Here is a 19,109-nt window from a genome sequence, read left to right on the forward strand (position 1 = left end):
GAATCATCAATAATCAATCATCTATCACCGACGTTTTTCTCCAAGGTGCTTAAGGGACGAAATGTTACTCTGGTCTGCTGCTGGACATAGCACATGTCATTTTGTCGTGTGCGGTCAGTCATTATTCACTTATTCCAGAATTGTGTAACATCGCGACAAACGAGACTGGAATTCAAAGTTTTCGTGTGGAATGAAATCAGTAATATCTTGGTATTGCATGCAATCAGCAATCTATCTATGTTTCACAGTCTTTTCAAACAACTTATATTAGTATACACATATTAGAGTGTTAGAATTAGAATTTTAAATATTGCTGTACTAAATGTAAACACCGTCTGTGTGTAAAAGCAACAATTAGAATTAGTAAAATTGTGTAATATCCTGCAGTAAACACCTCTTTAATAGTTCTGTTGTCCCTGTAGTGACTCTATTGTGTCACAGTTGGATTGAATTGCATCATGACATACAGGAGTCTCTATTCCTCAATTGTTTGTGTACATGCTGCCAGATGTTCGTGTTATGTCATGCTAATCTCTTGTATAATACTGAAAAATGAATTTCTTTTCGAGACCTATATTTTATTCCATGCAGTGTTATTATTCTGACAATCACATCTCACACACAGAACAGACTCTGCGGTCACGGTAATAAAGACCAGCTTTATTTTTTCTTCTTTCAATAACGAGATAGATTAAATGCTTCCCCACCCAAAAAAAACGGATACAAGCAGTAAATCTGCCGGCTGAAAATCCTTTCTGGGCTGTAAATACTGTAACACAAATATAGCATCAAACACTGTCATCCCCCCATGTCTCTGCACAGAATTGTTACTAATAGGACTGAGAAAGTGCCTCGCTGAGAGATTGTTGTAGCATGTTTGTTTTTTCAAAACAGTTCTATCATATCATTTCCTAACAATAAACCAACAACTACTTCTGCAGTTCTTGAATGATTTCTTTTTTGTTAAATACAAAACTGTGATACACACACACACACACACACACACACACACACACACACACACACACACACACACACACACACACACACACACACACACACACACACACACACACACACACACACACACACACACACACACACACACACACACACACACACACACACACACACACACACACACACACACACACACAGGGGACAAAAGTGAAACATACCCAGCATCAGATGTGTTTTCATTCAGAATGTCATTTTGAAATTGAGTTACACAAAAAACCACATCCACATGTGAGACATTACACAGAACCGTGTAGAAAATGAACCTGGCATGTTCTGAAAGTACAGGGTATCAAGTCATTTTGAGGAGGCTTTGACATTTTTTTTAATGAAAGAAAGATCGTGTTTTCTCAGGGAAAGTCCCATGACACAAAGCCTCTGTAGAACAAGGATGACTAAAAAATAGTCGCAATATTATTTCCACAACAGACAAACAAATAGGATACGGTGATATCATACTCTCTTAGACTACTGTTAAACTTGTCACAGACTTTTGATTTGCTTTTCAGCAGCTCTTCTAATTTACAAATTTGTTTCTCATAGAGATGAATAATTAGCTCTGTTATAACCACCGCCTAAATCATAAGTGACCTGAGGTAGGGAGCAGTCCGTGAAGAAGTTCGGGAAAGCCAAAGTGCACAGTGCGTTGTCCTCCACGGGCCCGGCAGCAGCCTCGGACTGACAGTAGACGGGAGGCTGGGCCGGGCCCGTCCGCAGGCTGTCCCCCGGTTTCTTAGAGGGTCCAGAGCAGCTAGTCCAGGGCTCGGAGTAGAGGAGGCCACCGACTAAATGGTGAGTGTCGTAGGAAGCGGGATCCAGGCCGCCCAGCTCCGGCTGCACACGGAGGGGCACGCTCTGATAAAGGTCCTGGTCACTGACCATGTTGCTGTAGTCAGGCCCCAGGAGCTCGAAGAACTCCGCGGCCTCGGGATTTCCCCGTTCCAAGTCCTTCAGCGACATCCCAGAGGTGGAGCTGACTTTGGAGCAGTTGGCCGGCTCGGTAAAGAAAGAGGGGGGCAGGTTGCGGTGCCTCAGCGGTGGCTTCTTGGCTTTTTCACCCCTGACTTCCTTCACGGGGCTGAAGAGGGCTGCCAAGCTCTTGCTCTGCAAGTTGGCCTGGAGCCCATCGCGCTTAGGAAGAGTCTTGTTCTGCAAAGGGCTGGGCTGGGCCATGGGGGACCCCTGTCTTTTGACTGGGGCCTCGGCGCCGTTTCCTGGTGTTATGATGCCGGTGCACCTCTTGATCTGCTTCTGCAGATACTTCCGGTGGTTGACTTTCCGTTTGGATTTCACCGGCTTGTCCAGGGCCAGCTTGATATTGCTGGAGGCCGTGTCTATGAAGCTCAGCAGGTCCCTGGTGGTCTCTTTGTAGTCTTCGTCATTTTCTGCCTCCCCCAGGAGACTCCCGTCCAGACTTTTCTCCACATCGTACTCCATCACAGAGCCAGGGAAGCAGAAATTCATGAACTGAGGGTTCATGATTGCAGTCTGAACAGCCATTACTCTGTTGAGCGCCAGCGGCTACACCTGTGGCATCCGCTGTGATCCCCGATCCAAAAGTTGCTTCAAAGCATGTCTATTTTTCCCCCGGACAAACACTTGGTCCTGATGCTGCTCATGGAGTTCCTGTAAACATCCCAGAGTAGAAGTGACGGCCACTGAGGAAAGTGAGGAGATCTTACAGGGGGCCGGGCTAATGATGTCAGAACATCAAAGAGGAGGGGCAAAGGGACCGCGGGACTTAACTCTTTGCTTGTGCCCGACCACCTGCATCTAAGAGGGATTTGTCTGAAATTCCCTGCTGAGTTGAAGACAATAACCTCTGTCACAACTCTCCCCCTCTAGTTTAACTGTTTGTGTGTGCTCTGAACCCAAAACGCTCACATGAAACCGGAGGATATTACTGTAGCTGTGCGCAGGAAAGCTCTTAAAAGTCTTGGACTGGGCATTTTTGCTGGGCAGAACTGTTCCAAAAAAAAAATACATCTGATTATCAGGAGAAGTAAAAAAAACTTGTTATAATCCCTAAAATCCTCGACCAATCAGCATTATTCGAGTGGTTCTCCCTGCTTTTCTAACTCGTTTAACCTGCTATTCAATCACCATGTGCTTCCTGCCTGGATTACCAAATAGAAGTTAACTTGTAATCTAATTACTTTTCATTGAGGCACTGAAACAAACGCAGCCATAAAAAAGAAATCCGAGGCTATACAGTAAAGGGAAAAGGCTTCTTCTTGTCTGTGGGAAAATCCTCATGCCCAAACAGATGCCACTATCTGGAAGAATCTTCCCAACTGCTCGCTTGTGTCTTAATCTGCTCATGGCAAAAGTTGATTTCTAGTGCATTCCCAGGCCAGTGGGAATTTCTGCCCTGGCCTGACAACTATTATGGGCTGCCTTTGACATAAAGCCCTACAGGGTCTAAATAGCCTCTATTCTTTGCCCGGCAGTGAAAGGGAGCTTTGTGCCAGAGATTCATTAAATTGCACCTCACAGCCCCTTCGTAAAATGGGTCTCAATAATGAACAGTCGATTTAACTAGAAAAGCTGCCGGAGCTGTTAAATTAAAGGGGAATAAAGTGCAGTTCAGGCTCAGTGTGCCAGAAGAAATGTTGACCTTACGAAATCCTGGGTATGAAACTTCTGTGGTAAACAATAATGTATTTACAGGAAGTTTCTTGGCCGGCACTGAATACAATAAAGGTTGTGTCCTATAGAGCCAGATTGTTATGTTGCCAACACTTGGCCCAGATTAGGAGGAATTTCAATTGCATTTCAAGTGATGTTTGAGTGAATGCACATAGGTTGACTAAACAACAAAAATCTGTAACTTATTCTTGCACTCTGCACATATGTTATATTTGTTTTCCGAGGACTGCAGCTGTTTTCTGTCTGTCCCACCCACTGATCACACGGAACTTCCGTTTGCTATGCTCACGTGAAGATCTCTTAAAAGATGCTGCAGATGAGCAATTGAACAAAGATCGCTCCTCTTACGAACGTGCACGTTGAGGTGCGGCAGTGACTCATTTAAGAGACGAAGAAAGAAAAAAAGCAGCAAAGGGAGCGAGGCCAAAAAAAGCAAAACAAACATTTCTCATGTTAATTCCTGGGGAGAAAAGGGAACAGTGAAACTGATAGCACTGATCTAATTAGCCGTGGCCCCAACACAAGTCTGTGAGTGAAAAGAAATCCGGTCATACGACAACAGATGGTTGCAAAAAAATAACATGTATAGCTTGCTTTTTGTACGGCTGGCAATTAAAAACTTTCTGACATTTCCTAGGAATAAAAAAAACAAGAAGTTATGCGGGGTAAGTGGAGAGACATTGAATATTCAGTTGTACGAATTTTAACAGGCACAGCACACATAAATATATAAATATATTTGTCAGTTCAAAACTTTTAGTTCATTAAAATAAAGTGTAGGAGGAAATGGGGGTCAGCGGCAGCAACATCACAACAACTGATGGATTAGGTGGCGGAGCACGGAGCTCGTTTCCAAACTGATTCTGCTTCTCTCTCTTTGTGAGCGGCACAATTTTAGCAAAGTGACGTCATCACAGTCGTGGCAGCCATATCCACCTTTCTCCCCCCCCCCGTTTTAGTCAAAGGGCTTGAGCTTTTGTGCTGGTGGGTCATTCACATCACAGAGCCTGACGCACGGATCCCGGAAACAAATTTCTATTGTTGCATAAAGACTGAGAGGGCGAGAGGGGATGGGCTGCGGCGGGGTCACTTGGAAGAGGAAAAAATGTACTGAGAAGCACAACTGACGAGGTTAAACCGTTCTTCTCTCAAACTAGGGGTGGTTTGTTGATTGATTCGTCCAATTCCTGTAATAGAGCGGTGTTTATTTTAGCATCGATCACAAAGGTCACACCATGGATTGCATTTTCAAAACCTCATTATGTTTGGACCTCGGGGGGGGGAGTTTAATTTGGAGAAAATCATTAGAAATCTGCTTCGCTTTTCCCCCCACAACCATAACCACAAGTTGTTAAGTACACAGATCCATATTGTTGAGGTATCGTTAAACATTACCACCATTGCCCTCTGTCCCAGAGAACTTACTTATTCAGCAGCGGCCATCCCCGAGGGTTGGGGGGGGGGCTCGGTGCAACGTGATGTGACACACACAGCCTTAATCTCTTCCTACTAGTGTGTGGTCCCCGTCTGAGCGGGGACATGCTCGGAGTTGGGGTCGAGCGAATACTAATAACACCTCTGATTGATGGCCAGTGTCAGAGACTAAGAAAAGGCTGACAAAATTAATGACCTCTCAAAGTCCTGAGAAAAGTTTAAGGAGGCATTTAGTGGCGGAGACCCCGTCCTCCCCCATGTTTAGTCGTTTCTTTAAACAGGGGTGTCTGAAATTCAGTCGAGCCTGTGACAAAATGTGGAGAAGTCGGGGCTTTGAGTCTCCTGGTAGAAAAACCAAGCCACATGCCAGTGCAGGACGCGCTCCCTGTCTGCTTCACAGTCATGTCACGTCAGGAACTTTTTTGCTTTAAGAAGCGGGTGGAAAAAAAGGTATTGGCCAGAATTGAAAGAAAATTGCAAAGCAGGAAGATGCATTTTTATTGCCAGTCGATGCGTTTTAGTCGGAGTGTTTTGAGGATTTCAGCCCTTTTATCTTGACATTTGAAGAAAGAAAAAGAAAAAAAACAGTGACTTCACGCTGAACTACAAAAGGACTTCTAGGTCCCTGCCCATTCCCGGGTCCACTCACCGCCTCGCTCTTAACCTTCCATCAACCCCTCTCAACCTCTCCGGCACCCCAGGAGTTGTATTAATAATATTGCTGGCAGGGGGGGGGGACAAACCAGGGTCTATGGGCTACCTTGGTGCTGCAATTTAGAGCTTTAATGGCAGCCGGTGAATGGATGTGTGTGCCAGGGGGGAATCCCACAGGTTGGTCCACGGGGGTGAGGTCAGCAGGCGTAGCTGCAATAACCTCCCACCACTCACTTTATTGGCCTCCTCCGATTTGGTTTTTATTAAATCTCGAGCACATTCAATTGTTCCTGCCGGGTGGAGGCAGCTTAAAAGCCTTGCTCTTTCTGCAACGTGACAAAGAGTCTGTTGGACAGCATATCGTCACATCCATATATGATTAAATGACAATAAGAAACATCAATAACAATATCAATCTTGGCTTTTTAATCCTTTTCAGTGGTGGGTGTATTGATTTAAACTAAGACATACATAGAAAACTTGAAAAAAGGGAAAGGCACTGTTCTTCTGTGAACGACCACATCATACTCAATATCTGTAATGTGGAAATCTTAGCAAAAAGTATTTTCTTTATATAGTATTTGGTGACAACTTTTCTCCTGAGACTTATGTATTGAAGTGTAAAGAAGCGTATTACAGTCACAAGAACAAATTCGGCCGAATAACAACAATGGCTAATCAACAAGAAAGAAAAAAACTGAGGTGACAATTTGTGACGACGACGCAAAGCGACAAGAATGACATAAAAGGCGTGACTCACAGGAAACGTAGCGCCGATCGAAGCGCTGACAGGAAGAAAGAAAACAGGAGCGTGGAGGCAGAGAGGCCTTAAAGGGTTTTGTCAAACTTCAGAAAAAAACAAAACAAGGATGATCTAATCATTTGATGATAGCATGACATGAATCAACTAAGATATTTACAGCAATAAATTGTGATCAATCATTGTTACTTCACTGACAGATCTCATTTTGGCTCGGACTACAGCACATTTCTGTCTCAAAGCCCTTTTGAGAAATAGTTTGGCTGAAGGTAGACAAATTGTAGTCTGATGCTCCAGCACCGAACATGGCTAAGAGATTAGAAAAACACTTGATTGGCATCGTTTTTAAAATCAAGAGTAATGATATCTTTAAATACTATTCATTCATTGGATTCATTTAATGTAAAAAAAAATAATTAAAAAACGCCATCACTGATTTAAAAAGGACCAATTTGGCCTGATGACAGAGAGAGAGAGCACCGTGTGAAATACCATGTCACCCAACTTAAAGCTAAATCTTACATGTCACGGATATATCCCAGTCTGGTAACGCTAGGGCGTTGACTTTTTTGGACGTGCCTTTCTAGCCTGACGGATCCACTGCCGAAAATACCCCACCTCTAACGCCCGGGCCGCTCGGACCGAAGGAGGGTCAAAGTCGTTGCTGTAGCGGAGGTCCAAGTGATGTGCTCCGTCGGGGATCATCACAGAAACCAGAGAGTCCGTGATGTTGTGGGTCACTCCCCCAGCCGACCACGGGTCGAGTCCTCCGTTACTGAAACACAACGGGGGACGGAGACACTGAGAACAGGAGCTCAAGACGCTCGTGTGCAACATATCAGGGTGTTCTTATGGGACACGGTCTCCCAGCACAGCAACAGATGGACATTCTGTTTTGTGAATTGTCAATTTTCATATAAAGACTGTAAAAGCACAAATTCATTCATCATTTTCTTTAATTCTTTAATCTATTGGAACAACTAATGATAAAACATCACCACCTCTCCATTTTTGGTCAGTGATGTTTTACATGATCTGCATGTTATAGTTTAGAAAAACTATTTCAGTTCTTGATCACGTAGTCTTGCTCTGAAAACTCACCTCATATTGTTCATCGGCAGACCTTTTTCATCTCATGACAATAGCTGCTAATGCGCCTTCGCCTCAGTGTTTGTGTTTGAGCTGCACCAGAGTCAGTGTTTTGTTAGGTTTTTTTTCCATTTAGGTTTTACGTACTTCGGCCAAACTACTGTAGCTAAACAGATTGGCAGTTGGGCCAGAAACCCCCAGGGAACCTTCTGCCTGAGTCGGGCAATGTTTACCTGAAGATGATGTTGCTGTGAGCGGCGAGGTCCTTCCCCCCGTAGACCACGCCTGCCCAGTCAGCCCGTGGCCTGACGCCAAACATTGCGTTACACTCATCAGAGAAGGCCTGGAAGTTCCACTCCTCGGGTTCAAACATGTCCTGGACGCCGTCCGTGCACATGGGCATTACCATCTCTGTGCAGGCCTGTGGATTGAGGGATTGGACACATTATTCAATCGGACAGGTGAAGCTGCCCAATGACACGTTTGTGCGCCGGTTTTTGTTCAGCAAACGGCAAGAGCGATCCCCGCGCTCTGTGCTGCCACACCTGATACGTCCAGCCGAGGGAACCGAGGCTGCCAGTCGCTGTCTGCGATGTGTTCAGACAGGAGGAGCTGCCGGTGTAGTTATAGTAGACCTTTGCTGCCTTGGAGACACCGTGCAGTAGCTGGTAGTCGGAGACAGTAGAATAGAAACCAAGATACTTGCACACCACCTGAGACACGGATTGAAAACAAAAGACATGAAAAAATTGACAACAAGTTTGTGATCATAATACAGTTTAGGCAAAAGCCTCACACATTTTCATTTTAAATAACAGTTAAGAGAAGAATTCAAATATCTAATTTGCTTCCATTGGCTTCAGACAGTATTTGGACTGTTTTTTTTCCCCATAGATCCACTCAATACCTCATAACAACAAAGCTTTCTGAAACTGCAAATTTATTAAACATAAAAAACTGAAAGATCTTATTTATAAAAAACATTTCGACCCTTCATTCAGGTCTTTGTTGAGGCCTCCTTTGGCAGCTCTGAGTCGTCGTCTCTGCTCGTCTGGATTTGGGCAGTTTGTTCCATTCTACTGGTCAGATCCCCTCAAAACTCCTGAGGTCGGATAGGAAGCCCTAGTCTGTGTGCTGCCATATTCAGGTCCTACAATCTGTGAAGGTTTGGACTCTGACTGGGCCTCTTGAGGAGCTTGTCCCAACACCACTTCAGCGTTTCCTTGGCTGTATGCTTTAGTTTATTGTTCCGCTGAAAGCTGAACTGTCGCCCCCCCAGTCTCAGCTCCCATACACTCATACTCTCTTCAAGGGCTTCTCCTTCACTGAATGCTCACCAGCCTCCCCGTCCCTGCTGCTCAGAGGCAGAACCCATGACCAGGTGGTGAACAGAGTCATTTAAATGTAGTTTGGCAAAGTCTAAGTGGTCCATCATATGCCTTTTACTCCGAGTGGCTTATATCTAGGCCACTCTTAAGGCCTGGTTGATGGGGTGGGTTATTCCACTTCTGCAGAGGACTGCTGAAGCGAAACCATTTCTTAGTTTGCTGTACCATCAACTCCAACACTTCTTCCAGACCTGCAGAGGTCTACAGAGTTTCACGGACTTTGTGGACTAACAACGCTGTGAACTGTGGAAACTCATATACGCAGGTGCGGGCCTTTCTAAAATATGTCTGATCAAGTCAGTTGACATCTCAAGGATAATTGAAACGACCACAGTTCGTTACAGCAAAGGGTCGGGGGGCCTTTGCACATAAAATATTTCACTTGCAGGTTTTTACTTAGTTTGATTTGTTGTTCTCGTTGTCACCGTGGGTTATTGGGTGCAGATTGATGGGCAACGATGGAAAAGTGTACAACAAAATAAAGTGTCCAAAAAGTGAAGGGGCCGTCTGAACCCGCTCTGAAGCCACTGTAGATTCAAGTTGTTTACAGGACTGGAGATTGCATTCTTGTGGCCTGCAAAGAGCTTTTTCCACATAAAAAGTGGTGGCGCCTGATTTGCATATGAAATTCCCCGGAATGAACTTGAATTTATTGCTCTAATCTTGGCACACGGGGGGGAGGGGGGGGGGGGGGGGGAGACTGCCATTTACCTAAAGCCAGTGACCTAAATGAGTGTTATTTTTACAAAGGTTTTTCCATGCATTTTGTCTGACCGTGGTTGATTTCTCAGAATAAATAGCAAGGATGATAAATATTTGAGTTTCAGCTTTTTTTGTGTGTGTGTGTGTGTGTGTGCGCATGTTGTTATGGTTGCAGCAGCGGAGTTGGCCGTGCCTGTTGTTCTTCACTCTTTGTAGGGCAGGGGAAACTGGGCTTTCTTGTTTGGACGTTGGAGGGGAGCTGCGCTAGTGTGGAGTCTGTTACTAAGGCCTTTGTTAGCGGGCTGGGGAGGAGTTGGTGGTCGATGGATGAGGAGGGCTACAGACATGTCCAACTAAAGATTTATACCATGAAAAAACAAAACAAAAAAAAACACCACTGCAATTGCTCCAAAGCATCTTCTCCTTACTTTTCAGATAGGATTAGGCTTATACATTCATCTCTGCCAACAGATTTCCCTCCTCTAAGCCCTCAATACCCCGTTCTCACACTCACTCAGATAATCACATTAGCTTTGTCATTAAAAAAGCTCCTCTTTGCACCCACTGCCTAAACTGCTTAAACCACCCATAGGGGTCGCATACATTAGAGGCAAAGAGCCCCCAAAAAACTCCCAAATGGCCGTTTAGTGTTTGTTTCGTCAAACACGAGGCTCTGGGATCTATTCAGTGGCTAAGTGATAGATAAATAACACACAAAAAAATGTATCAGTGTGGTTTTGATTTTTGAGAGTGCTGTGTGGGACACTGGGAGGAGTCTGGGGTCGATAGCAGAGCTTGGTTTATGCACGTGACGCGCCGAGGTGACCGGTAGAATAACGCAAAACTGCCCCTGTTCACTCACAAGCTCTTATACATTAAAACAAAGGATATATTTTTTTATTCTGACGACAGGAAATACAGTTTTATGCCACATTAAAAGATGGCACTATTTTGTTTTTCGCCGTCTTACTGTGATTACTTTTTCACATTAAACGTGTCCGGTGAAGTATTTGTTACAGTCCCGTTCAAATGAGAGCGGTGAGCCTTTGTTTTTAACGGCCTGATGAGCTGCACCGGGGCGAATGTCCTCTTTCCGTGGCGCCGTGTGAGCGTCCTGAAAGGCACACCTCAGAGATCTGACGGAGTGTGCGAACGAAAAAGACTTATGGGTGCGAGGAGAAGAAAAGAATGGTGGCTTACTTGTAGCTGCTCAGCTAAAGAATACTCCAAATCTAAAAGGGAACGGGGTCCTTATGAATATTAATGACGTCAACTGAGAGCTGTCGTAAACAAAAGCTCAGAAGACCACAACAAACACTTGCGGCACAATCGGCTGACTCACACATTCATTTCAATTACGGAGAGGCTGTCAGGTTCAAGTCGGGCACTGAAGCAAAGACAAAGAAAAATCCAAAGCTAAACTACTTAAAGTTTAATTAGTACTATTTGATACTTTTTTGGGGAGCCATTTTAGAAAGCAAGCAATTCCAAACCTAATTTTCAAAACACAACTTTGAATTTTAGAGACAGAATTTTCCTCGTGGCTTTTTGTACCTGGATGGGCCAGCGAGGCAGCGGCTGGAGGAAGTCGGCTTCGTAGGGGTAGTCCACCATCGCCAGATTCACCCACGTCTCCTGGAGCCAGTTCTTGAAGCTGACGGAATCCATCTTGTTTTTGAGAGGGGTGCACAAACTGAATTCTTCTGACAGCCACTGAAGACCAGATGCTTTTAAAAAGGGAACAAAAGAAGAAGAAAAAAAGATTGATAGCATTATAATAGTAATTTTTAACATGGACTGCATTGTCCATCTTATCATCTTATCTACTACACCACTGTGTGCAGAACTGTGTGGAGAATCAAAGAACCGAAAGCTAGAGGAACAGAGAGAGAGAGTAACAGGACATCTTTCTGTGAGAACACTTTGTGTTGAATTCAAAATAAATATCAATATATAAGTCGATGTTTGTAACTCCCTTTTTCAACCGTCTTCCATCTCATCTCATATCTATTTGTATTCTCAGTCCTCAGAATCTCAAGTTGTTGGTACAGATGCAACCAAGGAAACATTCACAATTGCAACACTTAGCTACTGAACTACTTATTTACATGAACTTCTTAAGTTACTGTGAGCCAGCTTAGGTGGCACCTAGTTGGCTAAAACGACAAAACAGGTGTAATGCCAGAGGAGGACTTCTTGCAACCTGCAAGATGATTATTAGTAGCTTATAACTGTTCCATAAAGTATGAGTAAATGATTGATTCACATTTAATCCAGCCATCAGTTACAGCATGAAGTGCCTTATAAGAAATCCTGTTTTTTAATTTGTATGTTTATTACTAGCAGTGTGTGACAAGAATGAGTGCCACTCAATCATTCAAATGTCCTCCGACATTTTAGGCTGTGGGCCCCATTAAGGTGCACTTTTTAATTCAGATCTGAGTGGAATACTACATTACCCTGACAGAAATGTTATGGATCCACATATTCTGTAACACACGCTGTCCTCTGTGGAGTTTATACCCACTAGCTCTACAGGTTTTAGTAACAGCTGTCTGGTTTCAGGCTTCAGAAGCCGGTTGCACCACTAAACCACCGTGGACCATATGGGCAGAAATTCTCACAGTCCAGTAGCCCTTTCTCATACGACACGATTTAACATGATTGATTCATTATTCTGAATGATTCAAGTTCGTCATATTTCATATAATTCGACAGAAAAGATAGATCATGCCACAAGTGTTTGACTTACCAGTGGAAGAGACATTATTAATAGCCTTCCATGACTTTCTAATGTTGGCACCGCAGTGAGAGCCACTTCTGGCAAAGTCCTGGGTTACTGTTTTGTAGAAGTCTCCACATGGCACCATACCAGGGAACTGCCATATCGGTGCGGAGGATGCCAGCGCTCTGAGGAGCAAAAGCAGTTCTTTATTTTTTTTGCCAATCCATTATCCTCTGCAATCTCTGAATAACATTTGTGTAAGATGTTTGCGAGGGGACCGCAGTCATTACAAAGGCAGTGTTAAAGTCGATAGAAAGCAGATTCCGACTCTGATAACTAGCGTCTCATTCTTCTGTAGTGCCTCTTGTAAAAACAGACTGCCGGCTCATGTGAACATCTGGTGTTGATTATAGACATTCATTTTCATTATTAGGAGATGATGAAGGCAGAACTCATGTAGAAATACTGCACAGGCCCTCTGCCCCGGAGAAATCAGAACTTGCTTTCCAGTATTCATTGGCGTGAAATGACCAGTTAGGTGTTCACGCACTGTTGCGATTTCTTGGCGTGGAGGGCTAGATGATATGTGAATATATGGCTCGAACATATTTGGGTAAATCTAATCTGCAGGTCCTCACAATTTAACTAATATATTACAATGACAGAGTTCATTCATCCGAGTTATCGATCTATAACGACACCCAGTTGCCCTTGTTTCAACCCTTTCTTGGTTAAGATTATTACCCCACAACTATATTGGGGTATTTCATCCGGAACCAGGCAGAGAGCATCCCTCCGTAGGAGCCTCCGACGGCGATGACAGGGCTGTGTTCCGCTCCGGGTCGAGTGCTCTTCAGGTTTTGAATCAGCACTGCAAAATCAGCGAGGGCTTGCTCAGACGTCAGGTAGTTCAAGTGTTTGCTGTCCTGCAAGCCAAATGACAAGCATCGTTCCAAAAATTCAGTTGGGCATTCATCTAAAAGATTAATGTGCATGCTTGGAAAGTTTTACTCCGGCACCGAAAGTAAAATTTGTTTTGATAGGACATTAATTTAACTGCATCTCCTGAATAATTTATAAAGCATGATTAAAATGCTAAAATCCTTATTTACTGGCTTAAATCCCAGATAGGAGGGAAAAAAAGAAACAACAAACATGTTTAATCAGATTTTAATTAGACTTAAGACAGCATCTTCACTTACGCTATAAGAGTCTTGTCCAAAAGGCAGAGATTCTCCATAGTAACGATGCTCTGCAAAAACCAGCATGGCGCCCAACTCCTCCGCAACTTCCCACATGAAGCCCTGAAGAGCACACAACAAAGACAGGCGTTGAATCAGACCGAGGTGTGTGCGCACGTGTAAGTACAATGCCAACGACGGGATATTTACAGTATTGTTGCAGAACCAGGTGATGTCTCCCTCATTGCCAGTGTAGAACAAAACAGGTCCTCCAGGCTGCTCCCAGTGTTTGTCAGCCACGAGGTATCTCTGTTTGAACGTGCCATCCTCCAGGAATCCAAAGTGATCAATCTAAAACAAAGAAAAACATGGAGTAAAATAAAGTAACTGTAAAAACAAAAATCCTAAATGTGTTCCTGTATCCACTGCTGATCACAAACATCATGGTCGCTCTTGGAGCAGCTGGACCAAGCGACCCTGCCAGAAACGCCCTCAACAGGGAACAATGTGTTATTGTTAAACATTAAATGAAATCGATTTTCAGAAACATTGAAGGCACCGGTATAAAATTAGTTATTTTGCAATTATGTTTTTTTTTTCTTTATGAATACAAAGGAAAAATTTCTGCATTGAAAAAAAAAGCTTTGACATATTGTGATAAAGAAAATGCTGAAGGCACTTTGCATCTTTTGTTGAAGATTGTGTTGCAACGTTTTGCCTGCTTATGAAATAACTGCAATCAACACCTTTGTGATAAACTCCAGAGCCTTTAACTCTCAGTGAAACTTTGTCAGATGTACGTTGAGTGAACAGTACATTATACATTCATGCTGAAGAGCAAGAACAAGACTTAACGCCATCTCAGTTTACCACATGACGTAGCTGAGAAACTTTGACACAAGATCAGAGCCACCGGCGGAAAGTGTAACTCCCGATCTTAATATATCAGAAAAAAGAGAATCTCTCGTGGTCACACTCGTTGACAGAATATCTAATGCGCCAATCCTTTATTACCGTGGAAAAATCTGCAAACTGCATTTTTTTAAAGGATGCAGCCCAGTCCACGTAAAACTGCTCCGAGGTGGATGTGATCGGCGGACACCTGGCGCCGGGCCAAACTGTGGTGTTTTGAGATGACAGCCCCGAGGTTGGATTCTGGGGTAATTAGCCCCAATTTGTATGAAAAAATGTTGGAGCCAGTTAAAAGGGACGGCGAATTAGTTCCACTTTAGATGAGCTCTGAGATATCCCTTTCATCAAACCTCAGGGATTCTGGGGTATCGTCCCCCTTTTCAACTTCATTTCCTGTATTCTTCATTCGACAAAGGCAGAATGGAACCAACAGCTCCAGAGAGAAGACAACCCTGTGATGCTGCTGCGCTGGCCAGCCCTTGAAGCGGCCCCAAACACTTAATACAAAATGTTTTTGTTTTGTTTCCTCCTCCTCCTCCTCCTCCTCCTCCTCGCTCCCCTCTCTCCTCGGTGGATACAAAGGAGGCAACAATTTTATGAGCCAATGACAGCAAAAAGATTCTGGGACCTCAATGTGCTCATTCAAGCCTCCACTCCTTAGTGCTTGGCAGCGCTCTTCAGTGTGAGGGGACCATGAGACGGTTTAAAGGAAAAGTTCTGCAGCAGAACACGTTTCAGCTGTGCCGGCCATCCGAAAGCAAACTGCAAGAATTTTGCAGTTTACTTATCATTTCTGTTAATTGTCATTCATAAAATCGCATATATTGTTAATACTTTGCAAGTTACTTTCTATTCTACGCCGGGGTTTTCGAACGGTGCGCGTCTGACTTTGGGAGTAAAGCTCTTCTTTCATTGAGAGTCGAGTTCCCTTGAAATGCAAAGAATAATGTTCTTTAAAAACAGCTATGATTATTGCTGCTAAAATTAAATTGGCTGAATATATCAAGTGCTCCATCAAAAAGGACCCAGGGTGAATACTGTATCACTTGCCCCCTACTCAGTAAGCACATCACAAATCCCTAAAGCTCGCTTTTGTAACCAATCCACACCCTGATAAGTAGCGCCCCCGTGTGGTCGCTGCAGGCGGCACTATTCTACAACTACAATTCACTGCACACACTGTTGCGTGTACTGGACCAGCGCGTGGAACTGTTCCACGCGAAAGAAAGCGGTTGTCCAGCAATGGAAACGACCACAGCCCGAGCTCCAGTAAACGACGGCAGTGGATTTTGGAGGATGCTGAAGGACACTTCCATTCATTGTCTGCAGGCAAGAGGATTTCCTCTGGACAACTGCTGGATCACTTGGTGCCCTCTTCACGGCAGCTTGTCCCACAGAGGGGGCAGGAAAAGAAGAAGAAGAAGCATATAGTTCCTTGCTAATTGGTTGAGAAAAAAAACAAACACCACATCAAATAAGACAATGGGCGTCAGAAGGGAGGAAATGGTCTTTATCTCCTCGTCAGCATCGGCAGATCAGGCAGGATGTCGTGGGCTGGACCAGGTGTGGAGCATTGTCCCCAGATGCTAACACTGTTAACGCCATCTAAATATAACCCCTCGGGATGCAACCAATTGTTATTCCCCTTATCGATTTATCTGGTAACTTGATTAACTAATTAAATGGTTGATCTATTTTTTTTTTTAAATCACAAAATGCTTGTCACAATTTCTTAGAGCCCACGAAACACAATGTAACTACATTTACTGAAATGTAAGACAAGGAGAAAAAAAGCAAATCCTCACATATGAGAATCTTGAACCATAAAAATAACTGATTATTTGGCATTTTTGCTTTAAAAAAATGACTTAAATTATTCATCAGCTCATTAATCCTGGTAACTATCAGGGATTGTTACATAATCTCTTGTGTTATGTATTGTCTTTTCCCAGTGTCTACAAACAGGGAACATGGACAGTGCCTGGCAAACTGTCAGTTGTCTAAGTAAAACAGATTTAACTGTTCAACAGAGTTTAAACAGACAGGTACCCAATGTCCGGGTTTATTTGACTTAACATGTTCGGTCTCTGTTAAAAATCTTCTAAAACGCTGATTTATATCATAGGATTTGAAGCAAATATGAAGGAAAAACTATGAAACTTTAAAAGAAAATTCAGTATATAAGGAGTGAGTGATTTCCTTATTTTCAACTTGAGCAATATCAACCAATGAACCGATGTACTCCTTTGTGGAGCACCTAAATGCACCATCGTCACCTGTGTTGAGTTTATGTAGTGTAAACACTGTTTACTGTCATGGTGGGTGACCGGGTAGGAGTTTAGAGCACTGATGGACCGAAAACAGCCAACCGATGGTGACGGTGTGAAGAATGACCTTTCGCGCAAGACTGCAAAAATAGAAGAGCAGCGAAGACAAAAAAGCGCGGCCTTGTGACTGCATGAGTCAGGTTCACAAGTCACTCAGTCACTCCAGTGTGATGCAGCGTTGCGTGCCGCCACGTGTTCACCCAGCATGCAATCTGATTGCTCCGTGGAGTAACAGTAAATGGAAAATGTAAGGGCTGAAAGGAGATCTCTGGACCCCATCTCGAGGTAAAGAGGTTCACCTTCACCGGGCCCCGGAGACCTCTTTAGGCAACGAGCCAGGAGGGATATAGTGACAGTTCTGCTGGCAAGAAAAAAAGAAACAGGGCTGATTGTGGTGGTGCTCCCTTCACTACAGGAAGCCGGAGGGAAACATCTATTGTCTGCAGACACAACACATGAGCAACTTCTGCAGCATTGAGTACATAGAACACATAGGCAAGAACAATATAGAGAAAATATGTAGTGGTTAAGTAGTAATCATCATATCATATGAATTTTATTATAGCAAGACACATAATATCAATCTTATGATAGAAAAACAAGGCTTTATGGCTTGTTGTTTTTTCTAAATATCACATTGTCATTGTGACACGGGTCTTATCACAAAGTATGTGTTATTTTTAATTGGAGAATATGCAAGTCAAACATGGGTTATTTATGCAAATCGAGCACGAAAAAGTGAAGTGAAAGTGGAAGAAGTACAATAGTTAGTAAATCGGTGTAACCTGTAATATTTGACAGACAGATATAAAAGAAGAAGAGCCGTATTTAAAACTCACCTTCTGATCAAAGTAAAGAGTTTTGTAGTTGATGGGCGGCCCGGCGGCCCGGGGGACGAGCCCGGGGAAAAGTTGGGATTTGAGGGCGATCACGTGCAAACAGCCGAGACTCAGCGTCAGGACGCAGGCGGCGGCGGCCCGGTCCCACAGCTCCGTCCTGCCTCCGGCCCGCATCGCCGGTGTCTCGCGTCGAGCTGAGAGATCTACTTCAGCGCATGACAACGAGGGCGCATGTTCTCCCTCGCTCGGCGCCTTCTTCACTGGGAAGAGCAGGAGACCTGTCCTGTCGGAGGGAGGAAGTGAGACTCCCCCTGTCAGCAGATCCAGAGAGGTGCTGGCCCGCGGGGCGCGCGGGGTGGTGACCTACATTCAGCCGCAGCGCAGCGCAGCGGCTGCCGTGCGGGGAGCACCGGGCTCAACCAACGTCTCGCCGACAATTTGGACATAATTCAACAAGTAATTCATAAAGTCAACGCGCAGCCGGACTGCGGCCGCCACAGAGACCAGATAGTTCCTAATGTAAAAAAAAATACGCTCGCAAAGGATGACGGGAGACTGAGTTCTACACGTGCACGTGAATGGCGCACGCTGCATGTTGGTGCACGTTACGCTGAGCCCGAGCGTCAAATCGCGCGCAAACCTGTGTGGCGAATGTACGTACAGGAGGTGTCGCTACACAGGAAGTTGTCAATCAACCAGTGATTTGATCTGGAGACAGTTGACCATCGGTTAACAGCACCTGAGAACACTTCGCCCCCCCCCCACGCTGGATGTTTTATTTTGAAAGTATTTGCCGGATGTACTCGTCTGTCGTCATGATCTGTAAAATGTAGCCGGAAGTCATTTACCCTGAATGTCTTCATGTTCTGCAGATTAAAAATAGAAAGACAGAAGATAAATACAAGGTTTAAATATATATATTTATCTATAGATAGATATCAATCAAGAATGAGTTATTGCACAGTTCAAATTGCACATAAATGGAGTTTATAAATTAGTATTACACTTTAAAGTGTAGTTAATTATTACAGTGGTTATTGAGCCTAGGAGATAGAGCCAGAGTGTGTGTCTGCGCGCGCGCGTGCGTGTGTGTGTGTTTGAGATGTTTTATAACAGAGGATGTATAAAACCAATCACTAAAATTGCCATACATTCTGCTATTGTTACTAGGATCGAATCACTCAAATGATTCTTTTGTTTTTACAGGAGGCCCCCTAAAACTCCCTCAAGAACCACTGGGGGTATCCAAACCACACTTTAAGAACCATTACTCTATGTAATTTGTATTTGTACTTCTTGCAACCATCCAGCAGATGGTGGTAATGCCAGCCCAAATGAATATATCAGGCCCCACCCGATTTCGGGTCAGATCAGACTTCACAGCATACTGAAACTTCCAGTGAAAAAATGCAACATACAATAATGCAAATAA

General features: G+C 44.0%; 2 protein-coding genes across 2 annotated transcripts; both read right to left on the minus strand.

Annotated features, from left to right (window-relative positions):
* Positions 1–639: 639 nt before the first annotated feature.
* Positions 640–6,016, minus strand: LOC118299089 (protein FAM181B). Its single transcript, XM_035622508.2, has one exon. The coding sequence runs from the start codon at positions 2,515–2,517 to the stop codon at positions 1,555–1,557; it is 963 nt and encodes a 320-aa protein (XP_035478401.2). The 5' UTR covers positions 2,518–6,016; the 3' UTR covers positions 640–1,554.
* Positions 6,017–6,157: 141 nt separating this feature from the next.
* On the minus strand, positions 6,158–18,182 carry LOC118299088 (prolylcarboxypeptidase (angiotensinase C)). Its single transcript, XM_035622507.2, has 9 exons — positions 17,678–18,182; positions 13,810–13,950; positions 13,621–13,722; positions 13,163–13,344; positions 12,446–12,603; positions 11,248–11,420; positions 8,149–8,316; positions 7,837–8,024; positions 6,158–7,289 (listed from the first exon to the last, which is right to left on the minus strand). Exons 1-9 carry the CDS (start codon positions 17,849–17,851, stop codon positions 7,067–7,069), a joined length of 1,509 nt encoding a protein of 502 aa, XP_035478400.1. The 5' UTR covers positions 17,852–18,182; the 3' UTR covers positions 6,158–7,066.
* Positions 18,183–19,109: the final 927 nt, after the last annotated feature.

This window comes from Scophthalmus maximus, chromosome 11 (genome assembly GCF_022379125.1).
Source record: "Scophthalmus maximus strain ysfricsl-2021 chromosome 11, ASM2237912v1, whole genome shotgun sequence".
NCBI lineage: Eukaryota > Metazoa > Chordata > Actinopteri > Pleuronectiformes > Scophthalmidae > Scophthalmus > Scophthalmus maximus.